General features: G+C 43.6%; 1 protein-coding gene across 2 annotated transcripts; it reads left to right on the forward strand.

The window, feature by feature from the left end:
• Positions 1–41: 41 nt before the first annotated feature.
• Positions 42–14,902, forward strand: lss (lanosterol synthase (2,3-oxidosqualene-lanosterol cyclase)). Of its 2 annotated transcripts, none has more exons than XM_041864092.1 (22): positions 42–130; positions 569–737; positions 3,144–3,282; positions 3,638–3,746; positions 3,940–4,061; positions 4,310–4,406; positions 4,613–4,748; positions 4,911–5,019; positions 5,114–5,232; positions 5,556–5,653; positions 5,763–5,790; positions 5,951–6,007; positions 6,195–6,266; positions 6,532–6,582; positions 6,834–6,983; positions 7,271–7,367; positions 7,611–7,716; positions 8,706–8,771; positions 11,023–11,103; positions 11,277–11,450; positions 11,652–11,730; positions 14,308–14,902. In XM_041864092.1, the coding sequence occupies exons 1-22, from the start codon at positions 117–119 to the stop codon at positions 14,443–14,445; spliced, it is 2,211 nt and encodes a 736-aa protein (XP_041720026.1). In that variant the 5' UTR covers positions 42–116; the 3' UTR covers positions 14,446–14,902. The 2 variants fall into 2 exon arrangements, with proteins under 2 accessions (XP_041720026.1, XP_041720035.1); XM_041864101.1 differs by having other exon boundaries at positions 11,280–11,450.
• Positions 14,903–16,724: the final 1,822 nt, after the last annotated feature.

Below are 16,724 nucleotides of genomic sequence, written 5' to 3' on the forward strand. Positions count from 1 at the left end.
AAAAGAGAACTTCAATTCCCACAGTATCACAAATGGGGTGCCGACCCTGTGGATCAGCTGAAGTTGTAGTAAATTAATATTGCGCCGCGTTGGATTTAATTCATAAGGTTTTAACGATGACAGAGGGAACGTAAGTACAGAACATGTTCAATTATGTTTTCTTAAATGGTGTATGCTATAAAAGTAGACGTTTGTAGCAAGTTATAACTGTTGCTAATTGATTGGTAGCTGATTAATCTTGTGAAAAGCACAAAGCAAACTATTAACTTGATCAGAAAGGACACGCATGCTCATTAGGAAAGGAACAGGATAAATGTGAACAATTGTATCAATTTCAACAATGGCCATTATGTACAATACTAATTGTGGTGCTGTTTATGGTGCTGAATTACGCAAGCACCATACCCACTGGGCACAGACTTCAATTGAACGTCTATTCCACGTTGGTTCAACGTAATGTTATTGAAATGACGTGGAAAAAACGTTGATTCAACCAGTGTGTGCCCAGTGGATACGCGCGCACATGAATTCCATACGCATACGCGCGCTGTCAATTCTTGCCCTTCAGATGCCTTCGTAGGAGGGGGGGACCGTACAAGACGGAGCCAGCGACAGACCTGACCCGCTGGAGGCTGAGTAACATAGAGGGCAGGCAGACATGGCGCTATGTAGAGGACCAGTACACATCAGACAGGGAGCAGACCATGCTGGAAGCCCATTCACTTGGTTTGGATACGGTACACATACTCATCCATGTTCATTTTTCACTAGGCATTGGGCATATCACCTGTATCTACTAAAGGAGAGGACATACCTAGGCAACCTGGTCTCAGAGCATTTCGTATTATTCCGTATGTAAATCCGAGACAGACTATTTAGTATGATGTTATGTTTCATATGGTATGTATTCATTTGTGGATGTCCATCACCCATTTCGTATGATATGTTACGAATTACAATTCATACTATATGTTACGAATTTGCCAAACGTACAGAATGTTAAAAATTTGTAAAAGGTATGATACACTACATGACCAAAGGTATGTGGACATCTGCTTAATTAATATGGAGTTGGTCCCCCCTTTGCTGCAATAAAAGCTTCCACTTTTCTGTTAAGGCTTTCCACTACATGTTGGAACATTGCTGCGGGGTCTTGCTTCCATTCAGCCACAAGAGCATTAGTGAGGTCAGGCATTGATGTTGGGCGATTAGGCCTGGCTCGCAGTCGGTGTTACAATTCATCCCAAAGGTGTTTGATGGGCTTGAGATCAGGGCTCTGTGCAGGCCAGTCAAGATCTTCCACACCGATCTGGACAAACCATTTCTGAATGGACCTCGCTTTGTGCACGGGGCCATTGTCATGCTGAAACAGGAAAGGGCCTTCCCCAAACTGTTGCCACAAAGTTGGAAGCACAGAATCATCTACAATGTCATTGTATGCTGTAGCGTTAAGATTTCCATTCACTGGAACTAAGGGGCCTAGCCCGAACCATGAAAAACAGCCCCAGACCAATATTCCTCCTCCACCAAACTTTACAGTTGGCACTATGCATTCGGCAGATCGAGATCTCCTGGTATCCGCCAAACCCAGATTTGTCTGTCGGACTTCCAGATGGTGAAACATGATTCATCACTCCAGAGAGCGCGTTTCCACTGCTCCAGAGTCCAATGGCGGCGAGCTTTACGCCACTCCAGCCAACGCTTGGCATTTGCGCAGGATGATCGTAGGCTTGTGTGCGGCTGCTTGGCCATGGAAACCCATTTCATGAAGCTCCCGACAAACAGTTATTGTGCTGACGTTGCTTCCAGAGGAAGTTTGGTACTCGGTAGTGAGTGTTGCAACCAAGGACAAGCTACGTGCTTCAGCACTCGGCGGTCCCGTTCTGTGAGCTTGTGTGGCCTACCACTTCGCGGCTGAGCCGTTGTTGCTCCTAGACGTTTCCACTTCACTATAACAGCACTTACAGTTGACCGGGGCAGCTCTAGCAGGGCAGAAATTTGACGAACTGACTTGTTGGAAAGGTGGCATCCTATGACGGTGCTACATTGAAAGTCACTGAGCTCTTCAGTAAGGCCATTCTACTGCCAATGTTTGTCACTGGGGGTTTCATGGCTGTGTGCTCGATTTTATACACCTGTCAGCAACGGGTGTGACTGAAAGAGCCGAATCCACTAATTTGAAGGGGTGTCCACATACTTTTGTATATATAGTGTATGTTACAAATTCTGGCTAAGTGGCTAACGTTAGCTAGGTTAGGGTTAAGTTTAGGAGTTAGGTTAAAAGGTTAAGGATAGGGGAAGGGTTAGCAAAAAGGGTTAAGGTTAGGGGAAGGGTTAGCTAACATGCTAAGTAGTTGCAAAGTAGCTAAAAAGTAGTAAATAGTTGAAAAGTGATGTGTACATCTCTTATGTAACCATATGAAACGTAACATATCATACTAATTGCAGTGTCCCGGATTTACATTTACTATGTTACATCTATCCTATGAGACCAGGCTGACCTAGGCTATCTGAAGCATAAGTATTAGGGATGACGGTTAGAGCGTTAGGCCAGTAACCGCAAGGTTGCTGGTTCGAATACTGGAGCCGACAAGGTGAAAAATCTGTAGCTGTGTGCTTGAACAAGGCACTTAACCCTAATTGCTCCAGGGGTGCTGTAAAATGGTGACCCTGGCTGTGACCCTACTATCTGTGGGTGTCTCAGGAGTAGTTGATATGCAAAAAAAACATTTACATTACACACTTGTATTACATTTTGTTGACGGCCTACATCTCCCCTTTGTAGGCTGTCATTGTAAATAAGAATGTGTTCTTAATTGACTTGCCTAGTTAAATCAAAATAAATGTAACAGCACGTCAAATACAAGCACAAGTAAAATATAAGCACCCCCCAAATTATTATAATATATTATTAGTTGAAGCCATAGACCAAATGGTTGAAACCCTTGCAAGAATAAGTGCATATTCTCTCATCCTAACCTCTTATAAACATATGTCTCATTGAAGTATCAATTCAATGATAGAATGGTTGGGCCCCACAAGAAAAAAAAGGTGGAACTAAATCTCTCCTATAAAGCTCTTGTCATTAGTGTTGTGACCTTTGACCCATGCTTTGTTTTGACAGTACCTATGCCCCTCTACAGAGTAAGTTCATCCCTGGCTCTCCCTTGGCCCACACTGCGGTGGAGTCAGCCCTGAAGGGCATGGCATTCTACAGCCAGCTCCAGGCAGAGGATGGCCACTGGGCAGGAGACTACGGAGGACCCCTCTTCCTGCTACCAGGTACACACAATTAGATGCACTTTCAATGGACGTACAGTATGCATTTCATAAAATTAAATGTCTGCACAATGACATCCAATATTAACTTTACATATTTACACATAATGTATGTACACATAACAAGCACGGTCATTGAGGTTTATTGTGGTCATGTCCGTGGGGAAATAACAGTGGACGGGGTCGCACATGGCGTGCATTATCGTGTACATTATGCCAACTGTTTATGGTAGTTATAATGTAATACATGGGTTATGAAAACAGTAAAAACACTCAAGTTAACGATGAGACTCACATCTGTACTTACAACATCTGAGGTGACGTCCGTGGTCTGTCTGTCTGTCTGTGCTATACTCAGGTCTCCTGATCACCTGTCACATAACCCAGATCCCTCTCCCTGAGGCCTGGAAGAAGGAGATGGTGAGATACCTGCGCTCTGTCCAACTGGCTGACGGAGGCTGGGGCCTGTGAGTGTTCTCACCACTGCTCCCCTTCACTTCTACCCCAAAATACAGTGTGAAAATAAGAGGGATGCCCGTTCACACTGTTTAGATGTTCCAGTAGTTTAATTAACAATGTTTCGACCACAGCTTATGAGGCTTGTGAGTATCAGCGCAGTCAAAGGTTTCTTATTGTTGTGTTTTGGTAATTTCTTGTCAGACACATTGAAGACAAGTCCACAGTGTTTGGCACGGCCCTCAGCTACACCACCCTGAGGATTCTGGGAGTGGGACCGGATGACCCGGATATGGTTCGGGCCAGGAACAACCTGCACAGCAAAGGTCTGATTTAACTGTTTTGTTTTTTCAAACACTTATGTGGTCAATTAATTGAGCTCTTTGTTTCGTATGTTGGTAGAACCAAATAAATATGCTGTTAGAAAAAAATAAAAGGAAATGTTGGAGAGCATCACCTGTATATGCTTTAAACTTGAAATAAAAAGTGACTATATGCTTTTAACCTAAAATAAGAGGTGAAAGTGTTACCATTGTAGAGTCAGATCATGTCTATGTGTCTGTCTGTTGTACAGGTGGCGCTGTGGGCATCTCCTCCTGGGGTAAATTCTGGTTGGCCATCCTCAATGTGTACAGCTGGGAAGGAATGAACACACTCCTCCCGGAGATGTGGTATGCTTGATGTCCTGATAAGAATTTGATCAGAATTGTACATAGATTTTATTCGCCTTTATACAGCACCTATGCATAACAGTTCAAATTGGATAGATAGCTCACTCTTAACTACTTGTGAACTTTAACCTTGATTTGGAACATTGATTCCCTCAGCTATTTTTCAACTTGTCCCGTTCTTTGGTCCATGTTTGTGCTCCATTCAGGCTGTTCCCTACCTGGTTCCCTGCTCACCCATCCACTCTCTGGTGCCACTGTCGCCAGGTCTACCTCCCTATGAGCTACTGCTACGCTGTCAGGTTTGCTGCGAAGGAGGACCCCCTGGTGCTCAGCCTCAGACAGGTGCAGTAGTTACTTCACCCCACCTGGGGGAGACATGTTTCTGTCATAGTGCTCCACTCCGGGCAGAAGTTGCCCGCGTAGGCACAGCCCCAAGATCAGCTAGAATAAGATGGAGCTGCAATAGAGTGCATGGACTTAGTAACATCCTTCTCTGTTCTATAGGAGCTGTATGTCCAGGACTATGCCACCATCAACTGGCCTGCTCAGAGGAACAATGTGGCGGCATGTGACATGTACACACCACACAGCACATTGCTCACCGTGGCTTACAGTAAGCACTGCACATACTGTATTAATAGTTTATTGTGAGTGGTCATTTGTGACCACATTATAACTGTAACCTTGAATTCTCTGTTGTTCTTCAGTGGTCATGAACGTGTATGAGGGCCACCACAGCAGCGCTCTACGAGGAAGAGCGGTCAAAGAGCTGTACGACCACATACAGGCTGACGACCGTTTCACCAAGTGCATCAGCATCGGCCCAGTAAGAAACTGATCTAAGTACTTTTTTTATGGCACTTGTGTTTTAGTATTGTATAATATATCCTTGCACTTAAAGCTGGAATCCTTAATGGTGAAACTGCCACATCGTTTTGAAATATTACAACAATAAAGAAGTTACTGCAAACAATGAACGCAGTTTCAAAAACAATGGCCGTGTGGCGGATAACATAAGTGACGCTGTTTCCCCTAGTGCAGATTCCATCTTTAATGCTGTTGTGGCAGTTTACACTATGGTTTAAGTTGATCCAGAATTGTGTGTGAGTGTTAAGTGCTGGTGATTTAACACCTTGTTTCACTCCTCAGATCTCCAAAACGATCAACATGCTGGTGCGCTGGCTCGTGGATGGACCCTCCTCCGCTGCCTTCCAGGAGCACGTGTCCAGGATCCCAGACTACCTCTGGTCAGTCAGTTAGTGAGTCAGTTAGTGAGTCAATGTTGTATGTGACAATGCAGTAGGTTGTGAGCGTGTTTATTTACATGTTTGTTTTCCATTTCCTGGTTCGCCATAGGTTGGGATTGGATGGTATGAAAATGCAGGTATGTTGGGTATTGGCTAGTCATGATATGCATAATGTCATTAATCTTTTCCATTATGGGCCGGTTTCCTGACCCAAATTAAGAAGACAAAAAAGCACTAAAAAGCACTTTTAATGTCTGACCTGTTTTTCTGACATGCAGTCTGGTTGTGTTCCTAAAGGGGACCAATGGATCACAGCTATGGGACACGGCTTTCGCAGCTCAGGCCTTCCTAGAGGTGAGATATTCATATAACATTTTACGCTACAAAGACTATAAAGAATCCATCTGACTTGTTCATCATGCTTTACATTCTGCTTGCATTACTGTCCATTCAACTGTAAAGATGTCAAAGTTGAGAGGATGATGTGTTGTTGTTCACATTTCTAATGTTTTTGTGTTTTTTCTCAATTGGGGTCATTCAGGCAGGGGCTCAGGACAACCCCAGGTTAGAAGAGTGTCTTAAACACGCCCACCAGTTTCTCACCATCACACAGGTGAGAGCATCACAGAAAATGGGTTTAGAGTTCCTCACACCGGTCAGAGTTCCTCACACCGGTCAGAGTTCCTCACACCGGTCAGAGTTCCTCACACCGGTCAGAGAGAGTCTAGTGTATTAGCTCGCTGCCAGACAAACACCTTGAGGCCACACATTCCTCGGTTCCGTTCTCAAAACATTTGGTTTGAGAACGGACTAATACAACACCTGTTGCATTTCTATGGATTCTTTCTGATGTTTGACCAGTTTTCTCCTTTCATCAGATACCTGACAACCCCCCCGAATATCAGAAATACTACAGACAGATGAACAAGGTGAACCAGTACTGCCAGTCAGAGGAAGTGTCTGTGTGTCCTGTATGTGTGTGTTTGTCCTGCAAGACCATGTGCGTGTGTCCTGCATGGTCGTGTGTGTGAGTGAGTGAGTGCGTGCGTGTGATTGTCCTGCACATCCGTGTGTCATGCATGGTTGTGTGCATGTGCGTGCATTTGTATGCGTGTGTCTATGCGCGCTTGCGCTTACATACATGAATGTGTGTTTGTGTTTGTGTCTGTGTGTGTATCAGGGAGGGTTCCCCTTCAGCACGCGGGACTGTGGCTGGATCGTGGCCGACTGCACGGCAGAGGGCCTAAAGTCAGTGATGCTTCTGCAGGAACACTGTCCCTTCATCAGTCAGTACGTCCCCTCAGAGCGCCTGTGTGACGCCGTCAATGTGGTCAGTGGCAACACCAACTAACTTCTATCTACTGTACAACCAATCACAGTTTTTACCACAAGTTGATATATCATGTGTCGGGTTCTAGAGTCCCAGCCCTTCAAGTGTGTATTCTCTATCTTTCATGTATTTTCCTCTCTACTATCTCCCCAACTTTCAACTTCTTTCAAGATGATATCTCACGGTGCTGATAATAATGCTGACTCACAGTTCATGTTTGATTCCATCATCCAACAAAAAAGCAATATACAATACTGACACTTGCCCTGGTTGACTGTGTGTTGCAGTTGCTGAGCATGAGAAACAGTGACGGCGGTTTTGCCACTTATGAGACCAAGCGAGGAGGGAGACTGTTGGAGCTACTCAACCCCTCAGAGGTGTTTGGTGAGTCTTTTATCTCACCGATTCTCTCCCCTCATCCCCCCTCCCTCCCCTGGGTTGTATTTATGGATATAATACTTTTTTAGGATATAAATACAAGCTTTGTACTGAGATACAGGGGGTTTGATTCCCCCCCTTCTCCCCCTCTCTCCCCACTCTCCCCCTCGCTCCTCCCCCTCCCCCTCTCTCTCTCCTCCCCCCTCCCCCTCTCTCTCCCCCCTCTCTCTCTCTCTCTCTTTCTTTCAGGTGACATCATGATAGACTACACCTACGTGGAGTGCACCTCAGCAGTCATGCAGGCTCTGAGACACTTCCAGCACATGTACCCTGAATACCGGACAGAGGAGATCAGGTACATACACACAGGCTATACCTCTAGCCTGGAACCCTAAACCTCTCCAAACTATTGCCTAAAAGCATACAGTGAGGGAAAAAAGTATTTGATCCCCTGCTGATTTTGTAAGTTTGCCCACTGACAAAGAAATGATCAGTCTATAATTTTAATGGTAGGTTTATTTGAACAGTGAGAGACAGAATAACAACAAAGAAATCCAGAAAAACTAATGTCAAAAATGTTATAAATTGATTTGCATTTTAATGAGGGAAATAAGTATTTGACCCCCTCTCAATCAGAAAGACTTCTGGCTCCCAGGTGTCTTTTATACAGGTAACGAGCTGAGATTAGGAGCACACTCTTAAAGGGAGTGCTCCTAATCTCAGTTTGTTACCTGTATAAAAGACACCTGTCCACAGAAGCAATCAATCAATCAGATTCCAAACTCTCCACCATGGCCAAGACCAAAGAGCTCTCCAAGGATGTCAGGTACAAGATTGTAGACCTACACAAGGAGTGGCTCAAGAAGAAGCACATTAAGGTCCTGGAGTGGCCTAGCCAGTCTCCAGACCTTAATCCCATAGAAAACCTGTGGAGGGAGCTGAAGGTTCGAGTTGCCAAACGTCAGCTTTGAAACCTTTATGACTTGGAGAAGATCTGCAAAGAGGAGTGGGACAAAATCCCTCCTGAGATGTGTGCAAACCTGGTGGCCAACTACAAGAAACGTCTGACCTCTGTGATTGCCAACAAGGGTTTTGCCACCAAGTACTAAGTCATGTTTTGCAGAGGGGTCAAATACTTATTTCCCTCATTAAAATGCAAATCAATTTATAAAAATTCGTTTTTCTGGATTGTTTTGTTGTTATTCTGTCTCTCACTGTTCAAATAAACCTACCATTAAAATTATAGACTGATCATTTCTTTGTCAGTGGGCAAACGTACAAAATCAGCAGGGGATCAAATACTTTTTTCCCTCACTGTAACTTGTTCCAACTGTTTTCACTCAGGTCCACTCTGAGAGAAGGATTGGAGTACTGCCGGAGGGTGCAGAGGCCTGATGGGTCGTGGGAAGGGTAAGTAGCGTTCGGTCTCACTTATATCATGGCTGAGTGTCAGTCAGTACCCTCTCCTCGTCTCCTTTACTTCATTATTAGTTCCAGGAGTTTTCCTGACCAAGGAAAACAGTAGGCATCTAGTTATACAGTGCCTTCGGAAAGTATTCAGGCCACTTGACTTTTTCCACATTTTGTTACGTTACAGCCTTATTCTAAAATGGATTACATTTTTTAAAATCCTCAGCAATCTACGCACAATACCCCATAATGACAAAGTGGAAACAGGTTTTTAGAAATTGTAGCACATTTATTGCAAATAAAAAAACAGAAATACCTTATTTACATAAGTATTCAGACCCTTTGCTATGAGACACGAAATTGAGCTCCGGTGAATCCTGTTTCCATTGATCATCCTTGAGATGTTTCTACAACGTGATTGGAGTCTGCCTGTGTTAAATTAAATTGATTGGACATGATTTGGAAAGGCACACACCTGTCTATATAAGGTCCCACAGTTGAAAGTGCATGTCAGAGCAAAAACCAAGCCATGAGGTCGAAGGAATTGTCCGTAGAGCTCCGAGACAGGATTGTGTCGAGGCACAGATCTGGGGAATGGTACCAAAACATTTCTGCAGCATTGAAGGTCCCCAAGAACACCGTGGCCTCCATCATTCTCAAATGGAAGAAGTTTGGAACCACCAAGACTCTTCCTAGAGCTGGCCGCCCAGCCAAACTGAGCAATCGGGGGAGAAGGGCCTTGGTCAGGGAGGTGACCAAGAACCCGATGGTCACTCTAACAAAGCTCTAGAGTTCCTCTGTGGAGATGGGAGAACCTTCATGAAGGACAACCATCTCTGCAGCACTCCACGAATCAGGCCTTTATGTAGAGTGGCCAGACGGAAGCCACACATCAGTAAAAGGCACATGACAGCCCGCTTGGAGTTTGCCAAAAGGCACCTAAAGGACTCTCAGACCATGAGAAACAAGATTCTCTGGTCTGATGAAACCAAGATTGAACTCTTTGGCCTGAATGCCAAGCATCACGTCTGGAGGAAACCTGGCACCATCCCTACGGTGAAGCATGGTGGTGGCAGCATCACGCTGTGGGGATGTTTTTCAGCGACAGGGACTGGGAGACTAGTCAGGATTGAGGCAAAGATGAACGGAGCAAAGTACAAACCTGCTCCAGAGTGCTCAGGAACTCACACTAGGGCAAAGGTTCACTTTCCAACAGGACATCGACACTAATCACACAGCCAAGACGACGCAGGAGTGGCTTCGGGACAAGTCTCTGAATGTCCTTGAGTGGCCCAGCCAGAGCCCGGACTTGAACCCGATCGAACATCTCTGGAGAGACCTGAAAATAGCTGTGCAACAACGCTCCCCATTCAACCTGACAGAGCTTGAGAGGATCTGCAGAGAGGAATAAGAGAAACTCCCCAAATACAGGTGTACCAAGCTTGTAGCGTCATACCCAAGAAGACTCGAGGCTGTAATCACTGCCAAAGGTGCGTCAACAAAGTACTGAGTAAAGGGTCTGAATACTTATGTAAATGTAATATTTACGTTTTTTATTTTTTATAAATTTGCAGAAAATTCTAATAACCTGTTTTTGCTTTGGCATTATGGGGTATTGTGTGTAGATTGATAAGGGGAAAAAACTATTTAATACATTTTAGAATAAGGTTATAACGTATTATGTATAACATATGACAACTTATGGGTGAGATTGTATGGATAGGTGTCGTCCATGTTGATTCCTTCTAACAAGTCCGGATCAGTGGTCATAAAGGAAAGGATACAAGAAAAGGAGGCTATTGAAGACTGTCGGGACTCTGCCTGTCATTTGAATGCCATGTGATTTGAATGCCAGTGCCTGTGATTTGAATGCCATGTGATTTGAATGCAATGTGATTTGAATGCCAGTGCCTGTGATTTGAATGCCATGTGATTTGAATGCCAGTGCCTGTGATTTGAATGTCATATAGGGACTCTGCCTGTGATTTGAATGTCATGTTGTTGTTAATGCTTTTGTGTCATATGGACCCTTCAGTTATGTGTCCTTTCTAGGGTTGCAAAATTCTGGTAACTTTCCCAAAATTCCCTGGTTTTCCAGAAATCCCAGTTGGAAGTTTCACGGAATCAGGAGGGAATAAGTAGGACATCCGGGAATCCTTCAACCAGGATTTCTGTAAGACCAGGGGATTTTGGGAAAGTTACCGCACTTTTGCAACCCTAGTCCTTTCTTATTGTGGTGTGTGTTGCCTAGATCCTGGGGAGTGTGCTTCACCTATGGGGTCTGGTTCGGCTTGGAGGCCTTCGCCTGCATGGGTCACACCTACCATGATGGGTAAGGATCCTTAGTGCTGGAGGAAGACGTGTATGCACACACCCACATTCAAAGGAAACACGAATGTCTGTGGAATCGTTTTCAAACCTTTAAAAATACATCTCTCCCTCTCCCTTTCCCTCTCTCTCACTCTCTCTTTGTCTCTTTCTGTCTCCCTCCCTGTCTCTCTCCAGCAGTGGTGTGTGTGAGGAGGTGCAGAGTGCCTGTGACTTCCTGGTGGCCCACCAGATGGAGGATGGGGGCTGGGGCGAGGACTTTGAGTCCTGTGAGCAGCGTCGCTACGTGCAGAGTGCTAACTCCCAGATCCACAACACCTGCTGGGCCCTGCTGGGCCTCATGGCTGCCAGGTATCAGTAACTACTTACATATGTAACTGCCTTGTAACTACTTATTTAACTACCTTGTAACTACCTATATGACTACCTTGTAACTACCTTTGTAACTACCTTGTAACTACATGGTTTAACACAATATGATATAAAGTGGGACCAATGAACCTCAGTATGTTTAAGTTGTAGACCCACAATCTCTTCTGTTCTCTGCGGCAGGTACCCAGATGTACATGTGATTGAGAGAGGAATACAGCTGTTGATTGACAAGCAGCTGCCCAATGGAGACTGGCCACAGGTGAGTCCCCGCCTCCTGTCACACTGTGCTCAGTGCTTAGCTCCATACACAATCAGTTAGGAAAGCAAAGGCTAGCTTTTTCAAACAGAAATGTGCATCCTGTAGTACTAACTCCAAAACGTTTTGGGGCACTGTAAAGTCCATGGAGAATAAAAGCACCTCCTCCCAGCTACCCACTGCACTGAGGCTAGGAAACACTGTCACCACCGATAAATCTACGATAATCGAGAATTTAAATAAGTATTTTTCTACGGCTGGCCATGCTTTCCACCTGGCTACCCCTACCCCGGCCACCAGCTCTGCACCATCCGCTGCAACTTGCCCATGCCCCCCCCCCCCGCTTCTCCTTCACCCAAATTCAGATAGCTGATGTCCTGAAAGAGCTGCAAAATCTGGACCCCTACAAATCAGCTGGGCTAGACAATCTGGACCCTTTCTTTCTAAAATTAGCCGCCGAAATTGTCGCAACCCCTATTACTAGCCTCTTCAACCTCTCTTTCGTATCATCTGAGATCCCCAGAGATTAGAAAGCTGCCGCGGTCATCCCCCTCTTCAAAGGGGGTGACACTCTAGATCCAAACTGTTACAGACCTATAATCATCCTACCCTGCCTTTCGAAAGTATTTGAAGGCCAAGTTAACAAACAGATCACCGACCACTTCGAATCCCACCGTACCTTCTCCGCTATGCAATCTGGTTTCCAAGCTGGTCATGGGTGCACCTCAGCCACGCCCAAGGTCCTAAACGATATAATAACCGCGATTGATAAAAGACAGTACTGTGCAGCCGTCTTCATCGGTCTACATCTGGCCCTTCATTGGACACTGTGTTAACAAACCTCCAAACAATCTTCAATGCCATACAACATTCCTTCTGTGGCCTCCAACTGCTCTTAAACGCTAGTAAAACTAAATGCATGCTCTTCAATCGAACACTGCTTGCACCCGCCCGCCCGACTAGAATCACTACTCTCGGCGGGTCTGACTTAGAATATGTGGACAACTACAAATACCTAGGTGTCTGGTTAGACCGTAAACTCTCCTTCCAGACTCACATTAAGCATCTCCAATCCAATGTTAAATCTAGAATTGGCTTCCTGTTTCGCAACAAAGCCTCCTTCACTCATGCTGCTAAACATGCCCTCGTAAAACTGACTATCCTACCGATCCTTGACTTCGGCGATGTCATTTACAAAATAGCTTCCAACACTCAACTCAGCAAATTGGATGTAGTCTATCACAGTGCCATCCGTTTTGTCACCAAAGCCCCATATACTACCCAAAATTGTGATCTGTACGCTCTCGTTGGCTGGCCCTCACTACATATTTGTTGCCAAACCCACTGGCTCCAGGTTATCTATAAATCACTTCTAGTCAAATCCCCGCCTTATCTTAGATCATTGGTCACCATAGCAACACCCACCCATAATATGCGCTCCAGCAGGTACAGTGCCCTCCACAATTATTGGCACCCCTGTTTAAGATGTGGTCGAGGACTTCCAAAAATTCTAATTTTTTTTAAAACAACATAGAACCCAAATGCAAAAAAATAGAAAAATCCTACCTTTTATTTAAGTACATTACTTTGGTGAAAAAAAAAAAATCACACATTTAGAAAAAAAATAACTTGAAATCATGTGTCCCACAATTATTGGCACCCCTAACAATTCCGCTGAAAATTTTAATTTTTTTTTTTTTAAATATATTTTTCTGTAGTTGCTAAAGTTGGTCAGGGTATCTAGGAACTTTTAATTAGTAATTCATGACTTCCTGTTTCCCTGGGTAGTGGAGGGCACTGTATATCTCACTGGTCATCCCCAAAGCCAACACCTCCTTTGGCCGCCATTCCTTCCAGTTCTCTGCTACAAATGACTGGAACGAACTACAAAAATCTCTGAAACTGGAGACACTTATCTCCCTCATTAACTTTAAGCATCAGTTGTCAGAGCAGCTTACCGATCACTGTACCTGTACACAGCCCATCTGTAATTAGCCCACCCAACTACCTCATCCCCATATTGTTATTTACATTGTTATTTATTTTGCTCATTTGCACCCCAGTATCATCTTCTGCACATCTATCACTCCAATGTTAATACTAAATTGTAATTATTTTGCACTATGGCCTATTTATTGCCTTACCTCCATAACTTACTACATTTGCACACACTGTATATACATTTTATATTTTCTATTGTGTTATTGACTGTACGTTTTTGTTTATTCTATATGTAACTCTGTGTTGTTGTTGTTTTTATCGCACTGCTTTGCTTTATCTTGGCCAGGTCGCAGTTGTAAATGAGAACTTGTTCTCAACTGGGTTACCTGGTGAAATAAAAAAATACAAATACAAGGCTCAAGCATGAAGTTGTCACATTGTTTAGCATGATCTGTTGTTGAAAATCTGGCCCTCTGGCTGTCTGTCATCCTGTCATGTACTGTATTGCAGATTGTGTCACTGTGTATTTTTGGAGCCCAAGAAGAAGTGTAGAGTATTCTTATTAGAGATACATATTGTTAAGAATACCCTGAAGCTTTATAGATGACCACAACTGTATTTTGTCCTATCTCTCCTCAGGAAAACATCTCGGGCGTGTTCAATAAGAGCTGTGCCATCAGCTACACCTCCTACAGGAACGTCTTCACCGTGTGGACGCTGGGACGTTTCTCAAAACTCTACCCCTCCAGCCCTCTGGCCGGGAAGGTCAAGCTGTGAGGTCAGGGGTCACCTAAAGGTCAAGGGGTCAGCAGAGATGAGAACAGTGCCCTTTCTAATCTCTACATAAAGAACGGTCGTAAACAGGGTTGGGGAGTAACGGATTACATGTAATCCATTAAATGTAACTGATTATAAAAATGTTTTTACCTGTAATCCGTTAACAGCTAAAATATTGTATTCAGATTACAGATACTTTTGAAAAACTAGATGATTACTTCTAGGATTACTTTTTCTTAATGGCATTCAAATGAGCTTAAGTTTGTTCCACCTGAGAGAGTCTGACCACAAGTCAGAGACCACTATGATGACCCACCAAATGCGTTTGATGGATCGCGGGAAAAGAGCAGGAATAAGCTTTTGTAGGCTACAGTCCAAGTTATGTCTTCCAATGGTGTGACTGTCGGCATCAAAGATTATACATCCAACTTGAATAAACGCTTGGAGGTAAGGACGACAGCAGTGTTGTAGCCTATTATTGATATCTACATAGCGCATTGATGTGAATCACACTGCTGCTTTCTTAATAGATGTTTGCGCCTTACGGATTGTGGTTGTTGTGGATGGCTGTTCACAAATTAATGTGTATTTTAACCCAATAATGGTTGAATTGAAGAGGTTTAAAGTTGCCTATCATTTATTGTTTTTGCGACCAGTGGACAGCCAGTGAAAAATGTGCTCTTGCAACAGCTGCATAGTGCAGATCCCAGCCTATGGAATAAAAGTTTGATGGATTTCCTCCCTTCCTCCGTGGTATTGTCCTCCACATACTGTCAAAAAAGAGTTTAATTTAAGAACACCATGAGGGGGGCTTTTATTGCTCAATCTAATTTGTGCTGATAAAAAAAAAAAGTCCATAAGCCTAACGGACACATGCTCAAACTCACACACTTTTGATGGACCTAAACAGCTGCAAATTATTGAGATATCAAAGTGTCACCAACAAACACTTAAACAATAGGCCTATAGCAAATGCAGCATTTGACATTCATTTTTCACATGCAAATAGCACTTTTCCAAGTCCTGTTTTTGTCCAAGGGGTATGAAATCAATTTGAATGATCTGACAGACTTTGCTTTTCAATGTAAAGATGTAGCCTACTTGTATTATTATCTATATTAAAGTAGAAAGCAATGAGTTAGAAGAAGCCTACATAACTATAAAGTAAAATGCAGCATCCATTTATGGCTAGAACTTTGTAAACTCTAACATTGATTTATCCTTCAATAGATGTAATTCAATTGGTAATATTCATTTTTGTCTTCTAATGCCTCTTAAGGGGAAAGTAATCTAAAAGTAACTTTAAGTAATCAGATTATGTTACTGCATTTGGGTCATCCAAAAGTTACGTTACTGATTACAATTTTGGACAGGTAACTAGCAACTGTAACGGATTGCATTTCTAAAGTCACCTACCAAACCCTGGTCATAAAGTGAATTGAATGAAAGTTTTCCAAGTTTTTCTACTGAGTGAGTCCTGAAAAGACCTCAACCTTGGGATCACCTTACCTTGCCTGCTATTTTAACATTCCTCTTGCCTTACATTTAGGTGGGACTGAACTCTTTGAAACAAACCTTTTAGCTGCTATGTGAGAAATAGGGGTGTCATTTTGGCACCCGTATTATGACATTAAATCGAGCCTTTAAATCAATCTGTAAATTGTGCTGAAATAAAAAGGTTTCCATGTTGCCTATTAATATCAACCTTAGTTTCTGAAAATGTATTGGAGTAATTGATTTGTAATTAGATCTTATTTTGAAATGCAGAATAAAGTAATTGTGTATGGTTTCACTTCGACTATTTCTCTCTTGCAACAGCTGATTATGTTTGAGTGGGAGAACAGTGTGAGTCAAACCTACCAACCAGTTGCCCTTGACCCGTCCTGCATCAATACACACACACATACACGCTCTCGCTCACCGAAATTGCCAAATCAAAGTATCTCATGAAATTCAAGGTGCGGTTTTGGGGAGTGTTTGTAAGTTCCAACTTTGTGTGTGCGTGCGCACGTGTCCATCCATGTGTGTGATAGGGTAGGGTGTAGCTGTCTGGTCAAAAAGGCCTCTCTGGCACTGTCAATCACAGCAATGGTAAAGGGAGATCATATGATAACACACAGTAGAAGTGTTGCACAATAGGCATTCCAAAGAAAGGTGTACTTGATAGGTACATTTCTGTTTTCACCTCCCCATGCAACATCATATTCGTCTTGCTCCTGAAGCATGACTACTCATAAGAATGCTGGTACTCACCTCCTTCAACCCCTTCTCCACCAGAC

The sequence above is a fragment of the Coregonus clupeaformis genome, chromosome 4, assembly GCF_020615455.1.
Source record: "Coregonus clupeaformis isolate EN_2021a chromosome 4, ASM2061545v1, whole genome shotgun sequence".
Taxonomy (NCBI): Eukaryota; Metazoa; Chordata; class Actinopteri; order Salmoniformes; family Salmonidae; genus Coregonus; species Coregonus clupeaformis.

Excerpts from the sequence above, each read along its gene's own strand:
- lss (XM_041864092.1), top strand. Across the intron at positions 4,062-4,309 it reads GAACAACCTGCACAGCAAAG|GTGGCGCTGTGGGCATCTCC; the intron begins GTCTGATTTAAC and ends TCTGTTGTACAG. Across the intron at positions 5,654-5,762 it reads AGGATCCCAGACTACCTCTG|GTTGGGATTGGATGGTATGA; the intron begins GTCAGTCAGTTA and ends GGTTCGCCATAG.